The sequence below is a fragment of the Aspergillus welwitschiae genome (assembly GCF_003344945.1).
Source record: "Aspergillus welwitschiae strain CBS 139.54b unplaced genomic scaffold BDQ94scaffold_2, whole genome shotgun sequence".
Classification (NCBI taxonomy): Eukaryota; Fungi; Ascomycota; class Eurotiomycetes; order Eurotiales; family Aspergillaceae; genus Aspergillus; species Aspergillus welwitschiae.
In genome coordinates, this window is record NW_020798696.1 from 1,600,925 (window position 1) to 1,624,868 (window position 23,944).

The 23,944-nt window shown below is 50.7% G+C and overlaps 8 protein-coding genes across 8 annotated transcripts; 4 read left to right on the forward strand and 4 right to left on the reverse strand.

Annotated features, from left to right (window-relative positions):
* Nucleotides 1-157: 157 nt before the first annotated feature.
* BDQ94DRAFT_134801 (putative neutral amino acid permease) lies at nt 158-2,732 on the reverse strand. The gene is made up of 6 exons (XM_026764542.1): nt 2,541-2,732; nt 1,971-2,467; nt 1,742-1,884; nt 1,560-1,686; nt 587-1,510; nt 158-522 (listed from the first exon to the last, which is right to left on the reverse strand). Exons 2-6 carry the CDS (start codon nt 2,178-2,180, stop codon nt 442-444), a joined length of 1,485 nt encoding a protein of 494 aa, XP_026631897.1. The 5' UTR covers nt 2,181-2,467; nt 2,541-2,732; the 3' UTR covers nt 158-441.
* A 2,316-nt stretch (nt 2,733-5,048) lies between these two features.
* BDQ94DRAFT_156618 (RNA-binding ribosome biosynthesis protein MAK21) lies at nt 5,049-8,622 on the reverse strand (the record flags this gene model as incomplete). The annotated part of the gene is made up of 4 exons (XM_026768645.1): nt 5,049-5,954; nt 6,007-6,550; nt 6,600-7,711; nt 7,762-8,622. The coding sequence occupies 4 exons, from the start codon at nt 8,620-8,622 to the stop codon at nt 5,049-5,051; spliced, it is 3,423 nt and encodes a 1,140-aa protein (XP_026631898.1).
* Nucleotides 8,623-8,783: 161 nt separating this feature from the next.
* BDQ94DRAFT_49149 (putative proline--tRNA ligase AIM10) lies at nt 8,784-11,211 on the forward strand. The gene is made up of 7 exons (XM_026775894.1): nt 8,784-8,949; nt 9,002-9,080; nt 9,134-9,177; nt 9,227-9,317; nt 9,380-9,459; nt 9,509-9,638; nt 9,685-11,211. The coding sequence occupies exons 1-7, from the start codon at nt 8,848-8,850 to the stop codon at nt 11,064-11,066; spliced, it is 1,908 nt and encodes a 635-aa protein (XP_026631899.1). The 5' UTR covers nt 8,784-8,847; the 3' UTR covers nt 11,067-11,211.
* Nucleotides 11,212-11,454: 243 nt separating this feature from the next.
* Nucleotides 11,455-12,340, forward strand: BDQ94DRAFT_165962 (nucleotide triphosphate diphosphatase NUDT15; the record flags this gene model as incomplete). Its single annotated transcript, XM_026770442.1, has 3 exons — nt 11,455-11,554; nt 11,674-11,879; nt 12,032-12,340. 3 exons carry the CDS (start codon nt 11,455-11,457, stop codon nt 12,338-12,340), a joined length of 615 nt encoding a protein of 204 aa, XP_026631900.1.
* Nucleotides 12,341-14,346: 2,006 nt separating this feature from the next.
* BDQ94DRAFT_134808 (prefoldin subunit 5) lies at nt 14,347-15,554 on the forward strand. Its single transcript, XM_026764543.1, has 5 exons — nt 14,347-14,384; nt 14,475-14,536; nt 14,605-14,891; nt 14,979-15,096; nt 15,173-15,554. The coding sequence occupies exons 2-5, from the start codon at nt 14,485-14,487 to the stop codon at nt 15,238-15,240; spliced, it is 525 nt and encodes a 174-aa protein (XP_026631901.1). The 5' UTR covers nt 14,347-14,384; nt 14,475-14,484; the 3' UTR covers nt 15,241-15,554.
* A 99-nt stretch (nt 15,555-15,653) lies between these two features.
* Nucleotides 15,654-18,394, reverse strand: BDQ94DRAFT_165964 (uncharacterized protein; the record flags this gene model as incomplete). The annotated part of the gene is made up of 9 exons (XM_026770443.1): nt 15,654-16,647; nt 16,706-17,289; nt 17,354-17,578; nt 17,641-17,770; nt 17,825-17,867; nt 17,923-18,150; nt 18,203-18,232; nt 18,302-18,324; nt 18,372-18,394. 9 exons carry the CDS (start codon nt 18,392-18,394, stop codon nt 15,654-15,656), a joined length of 2,280 nt encoding a protein of 759 aa, XP_026631902.1.
* Nucleotides 18,395-19,312: 918 nt separating this feature from the next.
* BDQ94DRAFT_179794 (origin recognition complex subunit 1) lies at nt 19,313-22,204 on the forward strand. The gene is made up of 3 exons (XM_026773473.1): nt 19,313-20,160; nt 20,214-20,350; nt 20,401-22,204. Exons 1-3 carry the CDS (start codon nt 19,363-19,365, stop codon nt 21,878-21,880), a joined length of 2,415 nt encoding a protein of 804 aa, XP_026631903.1. The 5' UTR covers nt 19,313-19,362; the 3' UTR covers nt 21,881-22,204.
* On the reverse strand, nt 21,736-23,859 carry BDQ94DRAFT_134812 (WD40 repeat domain-containing protein). Its single transcript, XM_026764544.1, has one exon. The coding sequence runs from the start codon at nt 23,662-23,664 to the stop codon at nt 22,303-22,305; it is 1,362 nt and encodes a 453-aa protein (XP_026631904.1). The 5' UTR covers nt 23,665-23,859; the 3' UTR covers nt 21,736-22,302.
* Between the last annotated feature and the right edge of the window lie 85 nt (nt 23,860-23,944).

Here is a 23,944-nt window from a genome sequence, read left to right on the forward strand (position 1 = left end):
CCTACCATCCATCTCGATGTGCTAACTGAAGTACACTTAAATTGCCCCAGCCGGACAGAATTAAGAACTACCTAATACTAGACTAGTGAACTACTGGTCGTGCCTGACCTTTTCGAACCTTACCATATTAAACACATATACCTTACCCCCCCCCCCCCCCCTCTTTCCATCCCATCATCCCCTCTCGTAAAACCCCTCATAGTCCGAAGGACACGATCAGCATATTCCGGCAACCAGCCAGTGATGAATTTCACATTCATTTTTCGTAGACGACAAACAGTGGTAGTAGCATAACAATGGGTATGTCAAACAATAATAAAACTAATAAGCAGAGAAAACTTGTCGTTAATATGGTGGAAAGTACTCGTTAAGAAATCACCATTTCCCGTTCTGTGGTGCCAGCCCTGAAGCTATTTCGTCTCAAGATGGTTGATTCTGTACCTACAGTCCCGTGTTGGCGCAGGAGAAGGGAGTGCCGACAGTGCCTTCTCGGTAGCTGATAATGACACTCTCAATGGATGCCTAGTGGGATTTCGTTAGTTTCGGGTTGCGGCTAGTTATGTCCGGAGAAAGGAGGAGAACTCACATAAGTTCCTGGTCCGAGGAAAAAGAACCCAGCGAGAATGAGAGTAACATTGAGAATCGCGCCGAGCCAGCCGCGGATGCCACGGTTCTTGTAGAAATTGGGTCCATAGTCCTCCCGACGCATGCGCAGGTAGGCCGTGCCCCAGAAGATGAAGCCGAAAAATGAATCAAAGAGGGAGCTCATGATCGACTCCAGGTCGGAAAAGAAGGGAATCACCTCGGCGATGATGAAGGCGAGGATCCAAAGGATGGTGAGGATACCGGTCCAGGCGGCCCATCCGAGCACGGTGTGGTTACCCTTGTGGCGGGTGCCATCGAACAAGCGGAAGAAGATGAAACGCGCCGACACGGAGGCATACAGCACGCCGAGGAAAACCAACGTCGGGATCATGAACGAGAAGGACACCTTCTTGTATACCTCGTTACCCAGAGAACCGAATGCCGGCGACGTGATGTACTGGTTACCGGTGTAGGCGTACACGATAGAGCCGACCAAGCTGAACACGATAATCTCGGCAATGGTGACGGCGGTGACAGACTTCCAGAAATCCTTGGGCTCTTTCATCTCGGCGATAAAGCTTGGCAGGGTGATCTGTCCAATGAAGGTGTAACTGATATTGAGGAAAGCGCTCATTCCTGATACGAAGGTCGTTCCAGGCACAGGGATCGCTTTCACAATGGGATCTCCCATCTCCGGGGTATAGCCCGCGGGATGGTCCTCAATGGCGGAGAAAATGAGGGCTAGCATGACGGAAATGAATGTGGTAAATGCCGACAGGGTCGCCACCTTGGATAGAGCGCTGAAGGTGCGTGGAAGGGAGCAGATCAGCGAGATGATCGCCGTGACAAGTGAGAAGATAATGGTGCAGGCTCCATGGCCACTGATAGTGTTGAGATACTCGGCGCCGACCAAACAATGCAAGCCCTAATCCATGTCAGCGCTGTAGATTACTTGGCAAACCCAAGGAAAGTACCTGAATAAAGGTATTGTTCAGCAGGAACATGATTGCAGTCAGATACCACACAATCTTGGAGTCCCAAAATATCATTTGGCCGATGTCGCACACGTCACGGACATGTGGGTGTCGCAGACAAAACTTCCTACACGATATGAGCGGGGACCTCAACGAGCGATGCGACAACGGGAAACACATACCAAATAACCAGCGATGTATAAAGCACGATCATGGCGATGACGACTGTGAGGATCAACCCCGGGACCAAGCCGAGAACGGAATAGGACCATGGAAACGACATGATAGCCAGACAGATATACTCGGAGAACAGGAGGGCGGCCGTCTAGTTAACACAGGTCTGTAATCAGCCATTGCAACTATGCGCGCATCGCGCGCGTACACCGCTCCGAGGTGGATTGTAGTACATACCTTCTGCCAACTACAGGTACGGTATTTAATGGAATTCTCCGATTCCATTTCAATCTGGCGACCGATTTCCCCATCCGTGTCTGAGCCAGAGCCCACCTGCTGTTTCTGGTTTTCCAAATCCATCTGCTTCAACTTATCTGCTGCACTGGCATTATCGGAGACAGACGACCGGCGGGAAACGACGGGCTTGAAAGTGTTGGACTCCGCCATTTTAACGAGCGGACAAGCCGCAGGTGATAGGAAGCGATGAAGCTAAAGGAAGAAGAGACACTGAAGGCCTTCGGATGCATGTACTGCGCCTTTAGATGCGACAAAATAGGACGACTTCACAACACTGGGGTAAAATTGTTAAGGATAGCTCTGGGATAATCAGAGGTGGCCGATAGTGATCAGGAACTGCCTTCGCGAAGACAGGTAGCGAGTGAAGGAGAATTAACGAGGCGAGTAACGGAAGGTGAGAGAAGAGCGAGAAGAAGAACGGAGGAAGGATCTAACATCTTTTTAGTTGTCAGGTTCAGGCTAGAAAAGAATAACACTGGTCAAGGCACGTGCGGGCAGCCTAATACTTACTGGAGATAACCGTGAGGCAGATCGACACTACAAGACCAGGGGGGGCGATATGCGCGACAAAGAATCCCAAGATCACCCAAGGTAAAAATCTAGATGAAAAAGTGAGAAATGACGTGCTAAGCTTGTGAACACGAGCAGATTGAAAGAACTGAGCGAAAAAGTACTGCTGAGGCAAGAAAAAGAAAAAAAAAAAATAAAAATGAAAATGAATTCAAGCAAAAGAGATTTAATCTGGATGCGCTTATTTCCTTAACCTGGCCTGCCCTGGAAAGCTGGGTTCTCCCAAAGCGCGCGCCGGATGGGTTTTAGTTGCCTAGCACCGGTGGTTTGGCTTCTCACCCCAAGACTATCTAGGCAAAATGCAAACCCGCAGGGAAAGGCGATTTAATTTACTAAGTAATTAACGATTTAAACTGGGGAACGAATAGCAAAAGGAGCAGCAGTCGCTGATTGCGAGTCGGGGGCTCGGAGATCCAATGACCGGCGTGCAATGCAGCCGGCCAGTCCGACTGTCCGGAATGGCCGATGACAACATCTACTTTGTATGACGTCCTCCAGCGGAATTCACCACCGGTGCATCTTTTGCTGGTAGGTTACTGGGACGAACCTAAGCAGTCTTAGATTTTGGTCCAGGGACTAATACTAGAAGACTGATGTATCCCCCTTCCAAGTACTATAGTGTATGATTCCTGTCCATCTATCCTGACCATCATTACCCTCTCTACTACTATCTTCTACGTAGAGGACTTGCTCTCTCCACCTCCGTTAAAGCTCGACTCGGCTAAGAACAGCAATGCCGCGTTCAGACCCCACCCCCATCAGTCCCCACCGCCCATTGGTCCGTTCACGGTACAACCTTTGCCAGTCTCCCCGGCCAATCAGCTTCTTGTCCAATGTCCGCGGCGGAACCGCCCGATCCAGAACTGCCCCGCATCCGTCTAACCTAAGCGGCTGAGCTTTTTTTTTTCTCTACTCTTTTTGACAGAAACCCCTCTTGCAGAGAATTTCCGGTCCAAAAGGAAGGAAGGAAGGAGGATGGAATGGAACCATTCGTTACGACCTTATCCCGAGCCATTCATTCCACTCTTCTGGATTAGGTTACACTAAGCAAACGATGTCGTGTGGCATGACCAGAGCTACGCCTCTCTCTCATGCATAGATATTAAATACCAGGATAAACCCAGTCATACGACGACAACGCATGCTTCGATGGTTTCCATGACCCTTGTTCGAAATCTTCTGGGGCGTGGATTATTCGCCTTATCGTATCGTATCGAGATCTCTTACTGGTTTCCCTTGTGCATGGATCCATGCATTCCTTCGATGGCAAAATGAAAAAAAGAAAAAAAAAAAAAAAAAAAAACTAAGCTGAAAAGGTTTGGTTGGGGAGGAATGGAAAAAATTCGAACAGATGAAAGCCGCCACTGTTAGTAAACTGACACTGCTGATATTTGCTTCTTTAAGCCTTGTCGAGCACGCTATGCGCTAATAGATGGCGTGATAAGCCACTTCCCCACGTGCCTGGGGAATAACTGGTTGGATTACTTACTTAGTTGGGTAAGGAGCAGTAGTTAGTTACTAGGAACTAACCATGTGCCTTATGCGCGTATGTATGCTCAGCACTAGTACTGCCGGGAGATCTCTCACCAACACCTTGTTTCTTTTAAAAAAAGAGTTTTCTTTTTTTCCCTTGATATCTTAGGTAGCTTGTCTACTATTTAGCGTCGGTGTTTGCGAATTCGATAATATCCTATGTCCGGTGTCACTGATAAGTAGAGTCGCTGGGTATTTGTTAGTGAGCAGCCTGCTTCTCCATTATCGTCACCAGGACAGGAGACATGGCTATAGAATGACCCGGTTCAAGTCCAATCAACACAACAGGGCAACTCTGCCGATAAAATCTCTTCTCGAGGCATGTACGCCTTACGCCAGGCGCTAAGGCATGCACTAGTTTACGCCGCAGTCCGTGTCGTGTCTGTCCCACGATCTGAACTAGTCCTCCTATCTATCTAGTATGACGGCTGGCTTGGTCTTAGTGGCGCCGCTTTTACGCCACTTCTGACAGCGGAAACGATTTGATGGAAGCTTATCGGCAGCTAGCTATGAGTTATAGCTAGCTGAACGAGTATGTAGTTCGGTATGGGATGGTGAGTGTTTATTGTGCGATTCGATGGCATTTTCAGTACGGATGTATACTCTCTGTCGTGTTTTGCATGGTGCAAGGTTCGGAAACTAGATCCGGTCACTGTTGCTGTGTCGAATATTGCTTGCGCAAGGGATAGAATACCTGGAGAAGGAAGGAATGGAAGCACTCAAATCAGGGCGGGCCGGGCCATACATACTTAGACTACTACTCTCTTGCTACGTATGAGGTAAGGGGTATTTGGTGGGACCTATTGTGTTTCACTACATCTACGGAGTGATGTTCATGTTTCCAAACCAATGTGCATGCTTTTGTGGTATACTGCAATAGATAGCATATCAGGGTAGTAACTACAAGCTCCGAATTCACATTCCCTCGTCCTCCCCGGCCAGCAGGGCCGCATAGTCGTCCGCCGAAGCAAATGTGGGCAGGTGCTTGAGCTTGCGCCGCTTCTTCCGGTCGGATTGCTTGTCATCCTTCGGAGGCTCAACAGCCGCTCCGAGTTCCACGTCAGAGGGCAGTTCCTCGTCACTGTCAACGAAGGCCTCATCGTCTGAAACGTCCATGTCAAACGCATCCTCGTCGTCGGATGGCTCTTCTTCCTTGGCGGCCTTGCCCTTCTTAGCCTTAGTCTTAAGAGCGGGCTGCTCTTCCTCCTTTTCGATATCGGATACTGCGGCCTCCTCGATATCCTCCATCTCGTCATCCGAATCAAGGTTGAGTTCGACTTCGCTGTCGCCGCCTTCTTCGTCGGACTTGTCGTATGCGGACTCGAGATCGTCCATGTCGAGGTCGTCGTCGCTGCCTGCTTCCAGGTCGGGACGGGAGTCAACCAACGCCTTCCAGATCTCGGACTCGGCGCCGCTGAGTTCGGCATCCTCCTCGTCTTCGTCGACCGCATCCTTGGCCTTCTTGGTCTTGTCCTTGTCTTGACCCTTTCCAATGCGGCTGAAGTATTCGTGGAAGAAGACATCTTCCGCTGCAACTTCCTCGGACTTCTTCTTCCAGAAGGCCTCCGAGTTGAGAGGCAGCTGCTGGAACTGCTTGCCGCCCGAGACCAACCGGTCCTTGGCCTCGCTGCCTGCCAACGGTTGCATGATAGATGAACCACGGGTGAGCGCAGAGGCCTTGGGGGTCCGGTAGACGAAGCGGTCGAGGAAGTGAGACAACGTGTGCAATGTGAGATCGGGCTGTCCGGACATCGGCTTGTGGTCGAGCAGGTGAGCCGCGTTCACAGACACGGAGGGGTGGAAATGAGACAAGTAGGGCAGCTATAAAACCTTATTAGCGAGAGACAACATTTCATTATCAAGATAGACTTACCAATTCCCACAGACATGTCCGGTCGGCATTGCTGTGGCCGGGGTCTCTCTTGCGGGGGTCGTATTGCGTGGATGGCTTCTCTGACTTCTGTGGGGCTTCTGGCTGTTCCTGCGGCTCGTCATCTTCATCAGGAACATCGCGGAACACCTCCTCATCATCGCTATCGTTCTCCTCTGGTTGATCGAACAAGGAAGCGAGATCGGGGAATGTCTTCTCCAGTTCACGGATCAGGTAGAAGACACCGCAGATGAACGCGGGCTGGTGCAGCCCAAGAACCTGAACGATACGCTTCACGAACGCCTTCACACGACGGGTGTTCAGATCGTTCTTCAAGGCCTTGAACAGAAGGTTGAGATACAGCGACTGCTTAGAGGATGTAGCAACCCGCGGGTCGAGAAGAGACTCATATAATGTGCGGTAGAAGCGATCAGCACCGACCTGGTGAGTAGCAGTGATCTGCTGGATGAGCATGAGCGCCTGGATACTGGTGTTGAAGTTGGCGGAGTGTGTGATGCGGAAGAGAGTATCGATGTGCTTGGAGAGACTAAAGACGGATTAGCGATGTATAGAAATCAAGGACATGCGAAACGTACCGTTCACTATCCGAGCTGGTGAATGGGTAGGCTCGGTTGACACCAGTCAGGACTGCAGAGGTCAATTTATCCCGCACCTCTTCAGTCTGAGCCAGACTCCTGTCAGAGTCCTCCTTCCCCTTGTTCTTGTTGTGCTTGTTGCCATATTTTCCGTTCTTCTTGCCCTTTGGCTCCTTGTTAGGCCGCAGGAGAGCAACAAAAATCGAGAAGTAGATGTCAAGCAGCTTCAATGCAACGGTCTCTTCCTTGAGACTCAAGACCGTTTGGTTCAGCGTGATAACAGCATAGTATTTGGCATGTTGACTCTGACCAGGACGGAAAAGGACTTCCTCCACGGCGGCGATGATGGTGGGCTTCATCAGAGGGTGGGCCTGTTCAAGTTGCAACAGGAGGTAGGATGCCCGCGAAGCAATCTTCTTCGACGTATCTCCCAGCTTGTTGACCAACAGTCGCAGGAGGTTCGTTTCCTGCTCCGGCTTTTCCTTGAGTAGTTCGTAAACGTAGCTGACAGCTCTGGAGCGAGAGAACTCAATCTCATCATTACACCAGACTTCGAGGATCTTAAGGACTTCGAAAAACTGATCCTTCAGGAAGTGCTCATAAGCCCAAACAATCAGGTGGCTCTTCTGAAGCCCTCCAGGGAGAGGGTCTCCTTCGGACCACCTGCTGCCTGCGCCTTGCAACGCAGCAATAAGAGACGGCTGGTTGGCAAAAGCCCGGAGTCTCCTGTCGCTAGGAAGTAACGTTCCTTGAGCGAACATATCCTTGAGCGATCTCAAGACTTCCACGGCCTGAGCACGACTGCGCTTCTTTCCAAGGGCGATGAGGTCACCCAATGCCTTCGTGTTGTGAAGAGGTGACTCTTGAACAGCAAGAGTCAGGGCAGAAGTCTTATCGCTAAGTGTACCGGTAGACATGATCGTGCTGTAGAACTTGTGGGATGAAGAGGCAGATGCTTGCTGCGCTTCCGCGTACATCTTGTTTTCCTTCTCGAGCAGAGAGACGGCGTAATCGTAGAACCGATCCACCACATGACGAGGCAGCGACTTTGCTTGTGCTGTCGGTATCGAGGGCAGTTCCGTCATGTACCAATCGGACCTGGGTCGAACAGCCTAATGGCTACATTAGAAGGATATTTGTGATTTGGGCTGGCTATACTCACGAGTTTGGAAAACTCCTTGGGGAAGACGACTTCGGCGGCGGGTTCCTTGTTGGCTTTCTCTTTCTTGGCCGATTCTTTGGTCTCCTTCGGGGCGGGGGCGGGAGCTGGCTCTTCATCCTCTGAGGGTTCCTCGTCCTCATCATCCTCGGCTTCTTCCTCCTCATCCTCTTCGACGTCATCTTCCTCGCTTGCTTCTGCCTCCTCGGCTTCCTCTTCCTCCACCTCTTCGTCCTCTAGGTCGTCAGGGACAACCTGACCGGCGGCAGCCAGGATACTCGAAAGTTCCTTCCGGAGAGAAGCATCGTCGGACTTGCCCTTCGATTTCTTCTCTGTAGCATCTTCAACTTCAGAGTCCGAACCAACCCCGGCGATGAGATCCAAATCTTCCTCCGTGCCTCCGAGGGCCAAAATCTCTTGCCGCAAAACATCGGCCTGGTTCTCCTTCGATGCCGGCTTCTTATCTTTCGAAACAGCCTTCTCCTCCCTTGCGATCACCTCACCATTGCGGTCCCGCTTCTTGCCTTTGTTGTTCTTGTCGTTGTTGAACGCTTGCTTCGGCTCGGGCTTGGGTGCAGGCTCTTTCTTCTGTGGCGTATCACTGGGACCCGACTTTCCCTTGTTGTTCTTCGGCTTCTGCTTCGAGGCGCTCTGGTCCTTCAGTCGCTGTTCGATCTTCTGTCGCAAGCCGGCAAATGCACTTTCCTCGAGTTGTGGAAGAGCATCAGCACCGGGGGCGGAGTCGTTAACAGCGACACCACCGTCGGGGATGATGTTGTCTGCTCCGGAAGAGCGCTTCCCCTTACTTTTGGCCATGACGGATGTTGTACGGCCAAATGTAGACTTGATGATGGGGATTTGCATCTACTTTTTTTCTGCCGCCAAAAAATTGAGGAGAGCCCCCAGGCCGCCGGAGAAACGGCGGGCCGAGACCCATGGGTCGGCGCACGGACCATCCGAAGTCGTCGAGTTTCGCATGCTTGCGATCTATTTACTTTGCGATTGATCTGGCTAGGTTATGGTGTCATCCATTGGTTTGGATGAACATTACTGCCGAGTGCTGAGGGGCTGTCCTGATCGTCCGGCCTCATGATCTCCGGGTTTCGCCCGGTTCCGGGCCGTTATTCCGCAACATGTCGAGCTTACTTTGGTATTGCTCGATTCCATAGAACATCAAAATGCGCCTTTCATGTATACGATCCAGGTCACTGTCAACCCAGAAATCCCGCTGACTGATCCATAGGTAGATGGGCGTAGCCGGGTTTCTAATTTTTGGATTCCGACGGGCGGCATTACCAAAAAGCCCGTCCAGGGTGAGAAAGGTATTGATTATTGCCAGCCTATCCCATTGTTGACGGCTTCTAATGTTGCTCAGAGGATGCCAATGACCTCTTGATCCGAGGTGGTTTTTTGCGACAGGTAAGTGTCACTCCCAATACGATAGATCTAGTCCTGATCCGGTCTTCAGGCTTACTCGGGGATATTCCATATGCTGCCTCTGGGACTGCGTGTCCAAGATAAGCTAGAGCGACTCATTGACAAGTATATGCGAACAGTTGGTATGTTAACGATACGTCCTCTGCAGTCATTGAGTTCTTTCTTATTGGGTGGATCTCGGCAGGGGCATCTAAGGTGTCATTATCATCTTTATCCGCCCAGGAGCTTTGGGAGCAGTCTGGGCGTCTCAAAGAGGGCTCGGAAGTATGAAATCCGCTGTCTTTGTATCAACGTTTACTTACGTCTGTCTCAGATCTTTCGTTTCCAGGATCGGAAAGAGTCCCGCTTTCTTCTTGCGCCGACTCATGAAGAGGAGATCACCACTCTAGTGGGTCATCTTACCAAATCCTATAGAGATCTGCCAGTGCGAGTGTACCAAATATGTAAGTAGATAATCCAAGGCTGAGACAACTGCTGACATCAACGTAGCAAGGAAGTACCGGGATGAACAGCGACCCAGACAGGGCTTACTTCGTGGGCGTGAATTCATCATGAAGGATCTTTACACTTTCGATTACAACGCCGAGAATGCCCTGAAGACGTATACAGCTGTAAAGAAGGCTTACACAGAGCTCTTCGATGAGCTCAAGATCCCCTATTTGGTTGCTGCTGCGGATTCCGGAAACATGGGCGGTAGCCTAAGTCACGAGTTCCACTTTGCTAGCAACAAGGGCGAGGACACAGTTATCAGCTGTTCCAGCTGCGATAGTGTCTACAACGAGGAACTTGCCGATGGAAAGGCCCATAATGTCGATGACCAGCAAGCTCAAATTGGTCACGCATCCGGCTTTGACACGGGCGAAGTATCTGGCGAATCAGCGAAAGCTGTTTCTGTTGGCCTGTGGATGGCGATATCACAAGACAAAAACACACTGCTGCGCTGCTGGTATCCGCAGTATACATTGAAGGACCCTAGTCAGCCGCCAGCTGAAAGGGAAGTCAACTCCCATGCCGTCAAGTCTATTGCCAAGGCAGCCGGCATAGACCTTGATATCAGTATTGAAAACCCCTTGGAACAATGGGCAAAGCACATTCAGTCAGAGGAAGCTTCCGGCCAGCGGCCTCGAGTGTTGGATGTGTACGACTCATATGTGCGGGCATACAAGCGCCCTCCTTTGACAGATACATTAGACGGGATTAACCGCGCCGTGGAGGATGTTGACTTTTCAAAACTCGATCGCTTCCCCGGAACCAACAACTATCTCAACCTTGTACGGGTGCACGAAGGCGACCAGTGCTCGAAATGCGGCCAAGGCTTGACAAAGACCCACAAAGCCACCGAACTTGGTCACACGTTCCACCTTGGCACGCGATACAGCGATGTTCTACAGGCCTCTGTGGTGGTTGACCGCGCTCACCTTGACCCAAGCGACCGTTCATCGTCCTCCCAAAAAGACCAATTAGTCCCAATGCAGATGGGCTGTCACGGTATCGGAGTATCACGCATGATCAGCGCGGTAGCAGACAACCTGGCAGATGCCAAGGGTCTCAACTGGCCCCGTGCGATCGCTCCCTACGAAGTTATCGTCGTCCCTGCCAAGGGAATGGAAGAGGAAGCAGTGAAAATTTATGACGCGCTCACCTCAGAGCCCACTACTGCCTTGGACGTCATCCTCGACGACCGCGATAAGCAGATGGGTTGGAAGCTGGGAGATGCAGATCTTATTGGTTACCCTGTGATTGTGGTCGTAGGCAAAGGCTGGAAAAAGCAGCGCACCCTGGAAGTGCAGTGTCGGCGACTTGAAGTACGTGAGGATGTTGCCTTGGAGGCTCTGCCGGAGTTTGTGGGTTCTTTGCTTGAGAAGCTGTAGGGAACTTCAATCCCTCGGGCTGTGTTACGGGCAGGCACTGCAAGCTGCGCCACGCTATCACATTGGTAGAATCACTGTACACTATCACTACTAATTGCTAGGTAACTTCCGTTAATATATACCCCTCCATTCTGTTAATTAAGTACCCGCCACCTTGCATCAGCCTAGTCTGCAAATCCCGCCTTGCAGTAGTCACTTTCCGATATTGGTGAATATATTCACACAGTATAAAAAATAGACAAGTAGACTCTGTCTCGCTGCATTTTTGCAGCCTGCGCTCATCTCTCACCACCTGAACACTACCACCACTAAAAGCAACCCATTTCGGTCCCATTCATACCCCATGTTCAAAAGCCTGCCTTTCAGACCCGAACCAAACCTTCACAAAATGAACCCCCACACACATGCCCGGGTAGGTGTGGCCGTCTTCATCTTCAACGGTCACAACGAATTTATTATCGGTCAAAGAAAAGGCAGTCACGGTGCTGGTACGTATCTACCGCCATGATCACAATTATCATCAAGACAAGAACATCATCATTTACACTAATATACTATCGTCGCTACCACTGATTTGATTAACATACTGATATATTTTCAATTTCAGGAACCTGGGCACTTCCAGGTGGACATCTCGAACTCAACGAGTCATTCGAGACATGTACAGAGCGCGAAATCCTCGAAGAGACCGATCTCAAGGTCCAAGATATTCGCTTCTTAACTGTCACTAATGATATCATGGAATCGGAGGGAAAGCACTACATTACTGTGGTAATGGGATGTAAGCTTTGTGATGTGGATGCGCAGCCTAAGGTCAGCTTCTTCCTCATGCCATTTTTCTTCCTTCTTTATCTCTTCATATCATATTCACGTGCTTGGTGTCATCATGAATGTGTCGTGGTTATGTGCATCTTTTCATTCATATTCACCTTATCCATAGAAAAATACATACTGACAACCAACAGCTCATGGAACCCAACAAATGCAGTGGATGGGAATGGACAACCTGGGAACAGCTTCGAATGGATTATGATGCAGGGAAGGGTCGGCCTTGGATTGAGAGAGCCTCCCGGAAGTTAACGCCGGCAGCTGCCTACGATGAGGCTGTTTTTTCTGAAAAGGGAGAGATTATTCCTGAGAGTGATTCGATGGAGGTGGATGAGAATACCGAGATGACTACGCCTCAAACTCGACAGCTCTTTCTTCCCCTGGTGAATCTGTTCGAGCAGAGGGGTGGGTTTGATCCTGTTGCGGATTACTGGATTGCAGATTAGGAATTGAGGGGCGGTTGATTCTACTGAGTGCTGGTGTATTGCTTGTGAGGATAAGAATAGAAGAGAATTATGATCTTAATGTCTATCCTAGCTGGAACTATGAGTAGTTGCAATGAAAGCTGAGACTCCAGTTACCTTCTGAATAAATCTACAGCTTATATGTGTGCGATACACTACCAGTATTGTCTATACATAATGAATGGTCCTCGTATATTAGAGAAGATAGAGGCCGATGTCTCTTCCTAGGCTACCATTTCACTTTTCCTGGCGTATCTGGAAATGCTAAAAGAATGCCTAGTAATAGAGGAATGCTCCTGCACATTGAGCGCAGGAATGAAAATTTCAAGCCTCTAACGTAGACATATGTACTATGGGTAAATACCGCCTTGGTTTGAATATCTATTGATAGACTACAATCGTACTATCGGGAATTAACATCGAGTTCCCTTCATTCAATGGAACTTCCCTGAACAAGCAGTCCATCACATGACGCACTTCTTCTATAAAGGCTAGAAAGGCTCCTCTCCCTTTCTTTAACTACGAAATAAAGTAGTATATATAAATCCTTCCAAGTCGAACCCCATCAATCCAATGGCTCTCGCCATTTTGTCGAAGATAAATCCCATAAAATCCGGGCAGTCACCGCATCATTTATATAAAACCTACCTGAATTTATAAAAACGGAAACTTATCATCATATCCAAACACAGACCAGGAGCTGATACAGTCCGGAACATACCAGTAAGTCATATACAAGCAATCTCTATCCACCTCTCCATGGGTCCCCCTACACCCTGTAAAGGATATAAGAACATCCACCCCAATTTTACCAACCACACATAAGATAAGCATCACCATCCATCACTGAGCTCCAAGCAACAACAGCAACACTCAATCCTTCAACATGGGTATCGAACTAACCTCACCCGAAAGCAGCCGTTCTCCATCACCCGTCCTCAGATGTGCACTCACTGCAAAGGCAGAAGCAATCCTCGCCAATAATTGTCTCACTTACAACGTCTCGGTTGGTTTCAATGAAGCCTGTGGGGTTGTCTACTTGGTTGTGGTTCACGATAAATTCGGTGTGGAAAAGTTGACTCTTCAAAATATCCGACGATTTGAAGTTGCCGAGTGTCAGCTAAATCACTTTTTGGAGGAATACCCAGTTGAAGGTTATCGTGAGTACATTTAAATATCTTATCGTTGGAAAACCATAAAGCTTAGTTGTGCCCTTAACGCCACTGTGATTTGGAACTGATCCATATAGCTCAACTGAAACACTGTGGTTATTCGACTTCACGCCATTTATAGCTTTATGCATACTTGACTCATTTAAATGACTCTCATAATTTATCTAGGCGAGCGCGTGCAAATGCAAATGGACTTGCAATCCATAAACTATGCTTACGACCATGCTGACATGAGTTCTCATTGAACTTGCAGATTGAAGCTGTCATTTTTGATGTATCATAAATTGAGAAGAGGAACAGTTGATCCTGGGTAGTACTCAACCCCTCGAAGCTTTTGTCTGATGGTGAGATTATCGTCGGTGCTGTTACTGATTGCTAGGTATGTTGTGGCTGCCTAAGACTTTGATCATCTATACAATTCTTGGCTATAGGAAAGTGATATACAAACAAGATACAAATACATGGTTTGCTCGGTGCAGAACACTTTGCGTAGAACTGTATATTGTGTAGACATAGTATTTAGTATGAGGTCTCTAAGCCTAACCAAAGACGTACACCACTCCTCACATCTAGAACTCATACATTATACTACCTCAATAGTACCTACATCATCATAAGGAAATTACATACCTCAATATATCGTCCATACCACCCTAATTCGCACTCCAATAGTAATTATAACTAAAGTACATAGGGCTGCACAGCACACACACACACGCCCCACCCACAACCCCCGCTGACTAACCCACCACTTATGCACACTATGCATCCCATCCCTCCCCACCAATACACTTGACCGCGGGCCTCAAAGCTCGAAGCCAGCATCATCACCATCACCATCACCACATAACCCAGTAAGTACAGCACACAATTCCACACCCTTTCCCCCCTCACAACCTCATCACCCCAATCTTCTCTCCAGACCCCTAACCAATATTTCGCAGACAACCAAAAATGCCACCTCCCAACACCCCCGCATCATCCGACTCCCCCCCTCCGGGCTCAGGTACGCACACCAAACACCTCCCCCCCCAAAACCAACCTCACCACTAACTCAAACCCACTCACCAAAAGTCAACATCAACTCCCTCTCCGTTCCGCAACTCCGCGCGCTTCAAACCCGTCTCTCCTCAGAACTTGAACACCTGACGACTTCGCACGCCAAGCTGCGCGCCGCGCAACTCAAGTTCAAAGACTGCGTGCGCTCCATCAACGAAGGTGTAATTGGGTCTCAGAAGAAGGGCACCGACGGAAAGGAGGACATCCTGGTGCCGTTGACGAGCTCGCTGTATGTGAAGGGGAAGTTGGCGGATCGGGAGAAGGTGCTTGTTGATGTGGGAACGGGGTTTTATGTTGAGAAGGTGAGTCCATTTATACCCTTGTCTAAGTATCTATCTATCTATCTAGGTTTTTGTTTATGGGGGAGAATGAGGCTAATGGGTTGGTAGACTACGTCCAAGGCTATCGAGTTCTACGAGGATAAGGTTAAGAGTCTGGAGACGAATCTTACGGAGTTGGAGAAGATTGTGCAAACGAAGAGTCAGCAGCAGAGGTTGTTTGAGGATGGTGAGTGATGCGATGCATATTCTTGGCTGAGGACAATTTCTGGTTTTATTTGCGGTGAACTAACGATTGCTACTAGCTCTGAGACAAAAGTTGCTGGCTGAGGGTGCTGGGTCCTCTGCTACTGCGTCTGCGGGTGCCGGTTGAGTGACTCTAGGCCCATAGTATAGGAGATTGCGTGGCCTTGGGATGGATATATAGTCGAAATGAACAACGACTGGAACTGTTACACCCCTTGTGAGGACGCGTTGGAACAGACCTGTCTGATGTTACTCAAGCTGCGGGTTACAAGAGGCAGGTCCGATACGAGCACGCCGGCTTCATTGACGGAATTCCACTGTCAGCTGGCACTTCAGAGGGACACGGACTCGGCCGAAAATTATGGAGGTGGTTATAATAAAAACTGGCAATTTAGAGCTGAAGCTGAAGCAGTGCACAACATAATATCATATTAACGAACGCCTCCACCTCCATTCCCTCCCCTTTCCCATACGCCGTAGTTCTGCTTTTTTTCTCGGACACGCCAGAGAAGTCTCGGCCTGACACCTCGGCCCCTGAGACTAAAACAAGGTGCCGAGGTCTGCATTGAGCAGCCCAGCCAGATCGGTCATGCCCATTACCGGCGACGAGTCGCTCGATCGGCCCTGAACCGTCGAGGGCTTGACGCTCGGTGCAGAATCGGAGCCAAGCAAAGCCTTCTCTCCAGAAGAGGTTGCAGTGGTCCGTACAGGACCCATTAGTCCCGCAACCTGCTTCACCATGTCGACAAACTCCCAGAACCCTTGGCTTTTCTCTGAGCCGCCCGCTGCCCCTCTTGCCGGGAAAAAGCTATCCAAAGTAGGATCATATTGAGCAGCATGCCCGATAGCCAAGTTGGCATGTTCACCCAAGAGATTGTCCCAGTGAGGGTCGAACAAAGATGCGCCCCAGGAAGTATTAGGCTCCGTGGTGAACGGGCCCGCGTAATTCCCCGGTAGCTTGCTCGACAACGCTGACGCATTTGCACGGCTATACTCATCATAGCGGGCAATCTCTAGAGTATAATTGGTTCCTTTGATCCTGTAACGAATGGCGGATTTCTCAATAAACCTGGCCACCGGCGCGGACTGAGAGAATTTGACCTTTCTCTCGGGCTTGGCCGAAATATCGTGCATAGTAGCAGTACTACGGAACTTGATGGTGTTTGCAAAATCTCTCAATGCAGCATCGATCGAACTGGCCTGGTAGAATTCCAGAGACTTCAACTCGAGCTGCCAGTCAGACCTTTCGAAGTCAACGACGGCTACCTGCAGGGGTGGGCGTTTGTCGCTGGATTGGCCGTCCTGACGGGGTTTAAGCCACCTTCGCTGGGTGGCCTCGTATTCTGATGCACCGGGACTCCTGGCGAACTCTGCCTCCAGTCGAAGCATGGAGTTGCTTTGGCCTAGAAATTCGAAATTCACTGAAAATGCAGGCTCGGCACTGCTCAGCGTTTGTGCCGTGCTGAGGTATGGCTGAAGCAGATGGGTAGCCTGGTAACATCTAGCAAGAAGTTCGTCCTTATGGACCTTGAGGCTGTAGGGATGACGAATGATCAGTGACATCGTCACAAACACAACAGAGCGGAGCTTACCCTGGTATCAAGCGTCCCTTAGTCTGCTCGTGCAGTATCATTTCCCTGAACTCCTCCAGAACATAGTATGGCTTGTCGTCTGCCGGAATACGGTACTGGTCGAGTACAAACGAGCCGAGATTGACCCGCATACGCAAATGTCCACGAACAACGACCACGCCCTTTAGACATTTCTCGACCATGCTCAGAAGCCGGGCATTATTCTTTGATTGGATCAGGCTCGCTCGATCGGGCCACCGTTCCGCCTCGGAGCCCTGGAGTGGAATTCCACGGAGTAAGGGCTTCGCTAGGCGGGCGTCCTTCTTTACGACAATCTTACTTTTCATGGCAGTCGGAGGCTCGACAAGGTAGAGCTTGCCTTTCACAACATAGTTGGCAACAACCTCAGTGTACTTCGTTCTGAGGCGTCGGACGATCTGCCTCATGGCCTCGTCGTTGTGCCCAACAGCGCAGATGTGATCCGGGAGATCTTTTGGGACAAAGACGTGACAATTGAACTTGACCCGTATGTGGTCGAGGGCCTCGAGCTGCGGACCCAGGGAGTCATGAATAGAAGGACCATCCTTTGGCCACAGAAATAGCATCTACAAATGAGAATCAGTCAGGCGGTCAATAAAGTGTGTGAAAGGGTAATCCTAATTTACTCACAAAGTCCGAAAAGTCGTAGGAGGAATCCGGTGGCTTTTGCAGCGCCTGGAGCCTGGCATTGTATCTCTCCTTCATCTCCACACGAACTTCCTTACTGACTGAATGTGCCGTAACCTTATCCCATTCTACCTTCTTTTTGCTCGAATGGCTACACTTTGCCATGATACTGAGAATGATGTCCTTTGCAGCTGCAACTTGAGGTGGCTCGCCCCATAGGTAGATGACCTATCTCCGTTAGTGTGCGACTTTTTTTTTGGGGGGGGGGGGCGCTGGCTCATGGAGCTTACAGTATCGTTATAGAAGGGTGGTTTAATGAAAGCTCCTGTACGTCGACTAATCTCTTCAAAAACCTCATAGCGGCCATGCGCCGCCGGGGGCTTTCTGATTGAGCTTGTCGATCTTGCAACGCCAAAAAACCTGCAACAGCTTTAGCACATTTAAAAACAACAACTGCAGAAAGTCTGTGTATACTCATTCTTCAACAATCCGAAAGGCGCGGGTAGTTTAACGAGGCCTGCAGTTTCCTTAGTGAGCTTTTGGATCACACTGCACGCAGGGTCTGGTCTTACCTGCAGGCTCTAGTTTACCTCTCCACTTCGACTTTGCGGGCGAATCACCAAAGACGTTTGGCTTGGGCGATACCCCGCTTGAGTGTCCAATCCGTCCGCGATAACCTCCACGGGCTCTTGTTGGTCGTGGTATACCTGGGGGACGAACCGGCGTGCTGGGAGTGCCTTTATTGGCAGGTGCGGCTGGGGGTTGCTTGGAAACCTCATCCGGCGTGGGCTTTGAAGCTTCTATAAAAGTGATCAGTTCCGGACTTTGCTGTTGCTTGGGATGGATAGTAACCTTGCTTTCCGTAGCCCGGTAGCGTCCATTCTGGAACAAAGATCAGTTATTGGCAACTAACGAATATAACCAAATGGCGAGGGAAATAATGATATCTACCCTGGGCTCCAGAAGACTCGAAGCTATCTGCAGTCAGCCAGTATCTGTCCAAAGAGATTCGGGGACTTACTCGACACGTGTATTCGAAGCCATCGCGGAACGCGTGAAAGTGTTAATCAACAAGATGCTGAAAGATCACAGAAGGATCTAAATTGCAGTTAACACAGTGCTGAGGAGGAGTCGCAAAGTACGATGGAAAGAAAGGGGAAATGCAGGGATTTATGAGCGGTAGTGGTCGTGACTATGATGGTTGATGGTGAAGGGACAGTGAGAGGAGGGTGAAGGAGAAGAGTGACAGGAGTGAAAATAGTGGGATGGTTAAGTGTCCCGAGAAACACTTACTTGCTGGCAGGAACAACCCGGTGAATACTCCCAAGAATTCGTTTTGCATTAAAGACAAATCTACAAGCGAACCAGGAGGATCGAAGTCTTGGAACAGCTTCCGGCTGGGAAGGAACAGGTCAAGTGAAGGCAGTCAAGGTAATATTGCTTCATTCTCTACTAGGACGTTAGTCAAGTCAGATTACTGTGAAGCAATGTGAAATCAATAAATAACAGCAGCAGGAGTAAAGTGTACTGGGGTGGAGAGAGAAGCTCAGGCTTGTAAATATGGCTCAGTCTACAAAAAAGTCAGAAGACATTCATTCCTAGAATAAAGCTGGGTAGCAAACAAACATAGCAAAAGGTACGAAATTTTGGATAGTTGCCATAGACTGCAGCCATGCTTGAGCACAAAGTCTAATGCTCCTATTGTAGAACCAGAACCGTTGCTACTATCACTGGTACTGCAGTACTGAAGTAGTGGTTTGTATGGCGTTTGCTATACGGAAAACACTCGAAGTATACGAGAGGCAATACCCGCTGTCATTGGCCAGAAACAGCTGCGCGTTACCCAAAGTGGACAACGCGCAGCGGGCGCGCCTTTCCCTTTTTCGTCTTTTCCGTCGCCGGTCCAACAAACTAATCAATTAATTATCATCCATCATATCATCCCATCAATCACTTCATTACGGCCGTCGCTGCCCCAACTTCCATCCCTCCTCTCTGGTCTCTGCAGGACAATGGCTTCTGACTCTGCCGATGAGGCAGACAAGTCGCGGTCCCGCAAGTCTAGCGTCCGCAAGCGTGCTCAGCTATGGATGACCAAGGGAGGTCTTGTCCGTGACGACTCCGACGACGAACTCGGCGAGGAAGACCACCCGTGGGAGTGGATCTATGACCACAACGACGAGAACAACAAAGAAAGCGAGCAGGCGACTATAGAAGATACCCCGAAATCGAGCCGAAGACGCACCCCTCGCCCCAATGCCAAACGCCGCCGGACTATTGTCGGAGCTCGGATGGGCTCGTTCGAATGCGCCTTGGGCCAGGTGGTGCTTTTGAAATCCCCAGAACCAGGCAAAGATTGGATTGGCATTATAACGGAATTCGTGGAACAGGAGGATCCGGATGCTGAGGACGAGATCATCAAATCGGCGAACATCATGTGGTTTGCTTCCCCGGATGAGTTCATGTCAACCCGGAACAAGCGACGAGCCGACGCTTTGCCCAACGAGCAATACCTGACTGCCGATTTTAACGTCAATCCTCTTACGTCGATCAGTGGCAAAGCTACGGTGATGTCCAAGGATGCATTCTACGCCAGGTACCCAGACGGTGCTCCCCCGAAAGGAAAAGAGGCCCTCGCGGAGTTCAACAAGTGCATTGTTGTTCGGAGAGGAGTAAACCAGCTGCAAGGACGTTATACGGAAGAGTTTGTCTGGGAGGACGTATACCGTGAGGATAGGGTCTTTGATCTCATCACCTTGATTAAGGATGGGTTGAAAGCAGCCAAAAAGCGCAAGCAAGTCGACGACGACGTGAGTGATGTTCCTGATTGGTGGTGGATTCATGGTGCTAACGTATGCTGGAGTATGATGACAAGAAGGACGACACCAAGGAAGAGGATGAGTTTGTCCCCACCACACCTAGGAAAAGGCAGAAGGTGGCTACAAACGCTACTCCCCAATCGCGGCGTCAAAAGACCTTTACCACCCCAGCTCATAAGAGGTAGGCAAACAAGCTCCTCCAACCAGATATCGGCTAACGTATCCCGACAGGATCGTCGTCAAGAAGCCTCTCGAATTTACACCTCTCGGTACTCGTATTCTTTCACCCACTCATTTCGCCTCCCCGTACCGCCAGGCGCGCACGTTGCTGCACGTTTCCACCGTGCCTACATCGCTTCCATGCCGAAAAACGGAGTTCGAAACAGTGTATAGTCATCTCAGTGCCGCGATCATGGAAGGGACAGGGGCTTGCATCTACATATCAGGAACGCCGGGTACTGGAAAGACAGCAACGGTCCGCGAAGTCGTTGCGCAATTGAATTCGGCTGTGTTGGCAGAAGAGATGGACGATTTTATCTTCGTTGAAATCAACGGCATGAAGGTCACCGATCCTCACCAATCTTACTCGCTGCTCTGGGAAGCGCTCAAGGGTGACCGAGTATCGCCTTCACATGCTCTCGACCTTCTTGAGCGGGAGTTCTCACATCCATCCCCGCGACGAGTGTCCTGCGTCGTTCTTATGGACGAGCTCGATCAGCTTGTCACAAAGAATCAGTCCGTGATGTACAACTTCTTCAACTGGCCGGCGCTCCGCCACTCTCGCCTTATTGTCTTGGCTGTCGCAAACACCATGGATCTTCCAGAACGTACGCTCAGCAACAAAATCTCCAGTCGTCTGGGTCTCACCCGTATCACCTTCCCGGGATACAAGCACACTGATCTGATGGAAATCATCAGCACCCGCTTAGCCAACGTACCAGGGAATATCGTCGACGCGGACGCCATCCAATTCGCCAGTCGCAAGGTAGCCGCCGTTAGTGGTGATGCCCGACGTGCCCTGGACATCTGCCGACGCGCCGTCGAAATCGCCGAACAGGCCAGCGAAGCAGCAGCCCAAGACCCAGACACAGACAAACCCGATGCAGACGACACTGAATCCCTACCCCCAACACCCAGCAAGACCCCAGCCCGCAGAGAAAGATCCCTCAAACAATCCGCCCAGTCCTCCCCTCAAAAGAAACCACCCACCAAACCACAAACCGTCGGTCGTGTCACCATCGCCACAATCAAACAGGCCATCCACGAAGCCACATCAACTCCTCTCCAACAGTCCCTCCGCTGTCTCCCCCTCGCCGCTAAGCTCTTCCTCGCCGCCATGCTAGCCCGGGTCCGACGCACCGGTATCTCTGAATCAGCATTCGGCGACGTAATCGACGAAGCCAAACGAATCGCCGACGCGGCCGTGGCTGTGGCCGGAGCAGCAGGCGCCGGTGTCAAAGACTTCCTGCTAGCCGGAGGGACCGGCGCTCGCGTACGAGCTTTGGGCTACGCCGCAATGGAACTGACGAACTCGGGCGTCCTCGCTCTGGAATATGGAGCCGGCGCCAGGGGACCCCTAGGTAGCGCTGCCATTCCGCATCGTGGCGATCGTAGCGGAAAAGTACGACTACGTATTGCTCCAGAAGATGTCAAGATCGCTTTTCGCGAGGATGAGGAAGCCAAGGGGCTTGGGTTGGGCTTGGATCAGTGATTACCACTCACTATAGTCGGGACCATCTAGATGATACATTACTTACTGTATAAGAACAATGATACCCATATGTGTTATTAATAAAACAATACAAATACAAACACGACACAACTATACCATGAACCTTGACATCATTACACAATCTAGTGACTTCTACAAGTCAACAACAACTATAAGGACAGACACCTCAGTCTCTAAGAGATTATATGATACATTCCTTTTATGAGCCCTTCCCAGGGCCAATCTGACATCCCAAATATTTAACGCTAAACTCCTAAGTGCATACACAGCATGACATAACATCAAAGCTAGAAAAATCCCCCTTGAAGTAGCTCCCCCAACACACCAAGATAAACGAACTGAAAAAAAGACATCGGGGTATTGATGATAATGAGCAGAACCACACAAGCCACACTAACAAACTAATACCTCTGTCTCCCCAAGGTGGGGGCCCAAGTAACAGGGTGCGATTCCTCGGTGGCCTCATCATCCGGCTTCCAGATCTTAATAGTCTTGTCAGCCTCACCAGTAATAAGACGCAAACCAGTACGATCAAACGTCGAAGCCATAATACCCGCCTCAGCTTCCAGAGAACCCGGCTGAGCGACAGCATCGATGCTCTGGAACTGGTACCCGGTCTTCCAATCCCAGAAGCACATGGAGCCGTTATCACCGCCGGAGAACATGACGTTGTCTTCGTTGACGGAGAGGGTGTTGATGATAGCGTTTTGACCATCAAAGTTCTGCATGAAGTCGCCCTCGGGGCACTTCCATTGCTTAATGGAGCCGGTGCTGGCGGAGGCGAAGGTGAATTCGCGGGGGTGAGTGGCGAGAGCGCGCACACCCTTCTTGTGGTGCGTGAGCACGCCCATGGATTTACCGGCTGCGAGATCCCAGAGGCGGACGGTGGCGTCCAGGGAGCCGGAGATGATCTGCGGGTCGGCTTCCTGGCATTTGACGTCGGCGACGGTGCCCTTGTGGCCGGCGAGGACGTGGACGTTGGCGCGAGTGCGCATGTCCCAGACGCGGGCTACGCCATCACGACCACCTGTGACGAGGAGGTCGAGACGGGGGTGCAGGTCGAGGGTGTAGACGCCGCTGAGGTGGCCGTGGTAGTGACGGATGACTTTGTTGGTTTCGAGATCCCAGCACTTGACCATTTTGTCTTCACCGCAGGAGAAGAGGTACGGATGTCGGGGGGACACGGCCAAGCCGCGGACAGTGGAAATGTGACCCGTGAGAGTGAGACGGAGGGCACCTGTAGCCAGATTCCAGATCTTGATGGTCCGATCGCCTGCACCACTAGCAAACCACTCGTTGTTGGGCTCGACGGCCAAACTGCGCACCCAACCCAAGTGGCCGGAGATGACCCGCATGAGCTTCCATGGCGGGTGCCAGTCGGGTCGTTGCTGTTTCGTCGCCGAGGGACGTTGGATGAGACTCTTGGGAGCGTTTTCACCGCCGACGCCGCCGGCTGCTGGGCCGGGGGCCTTCTTGACGAGTGCCATGGACGCGCCGCTGCCGTCCACGGCGGCTTGGGCCTGTGGTTGGATCTTGGGGCGTTTGGCGCGTCCAGCGGCCACGGCTTTGGCTTGCTTTTCGGCGAGCGCTGGGGGGAGTTCCTTCACATCTTCGTATTCTGCTTTGCGCCGGTAGGACGTGGCGATGGAGCCATTGGCGACGGACGGGGTGACCATTAGGTAGTCAGAACCGAAGAGCTCGGCCGTCCGCTTGGCGGAGAGGCGCACTGCCTCGTCGGGTGTGGTAGAGGGAACGACGTCCATTGTGATGGACTGGAGGGTATTCCGACGCTCGGTATGTAGTTTGAACTGCTTGCTGCGGAGACGTGTCGTTGGCGCGTCCTGAGCCCCGAGGCGGGGTATACTGGGCTTTTAGTCGAGACCAGAGGTGTGCCTCATGCGGAGTGTATTGTGCACCGGGATGACAGGAGAAAGTGCGGCGCGAAAGTGGAATTGGTGATGATTTGAAGTGAAGGCGAAGTTGGAATCAGCGGCAGCGAAGCTCGACCTGATTTTCGGCGGGCGGCGAGCTGTTTTCTGCCTG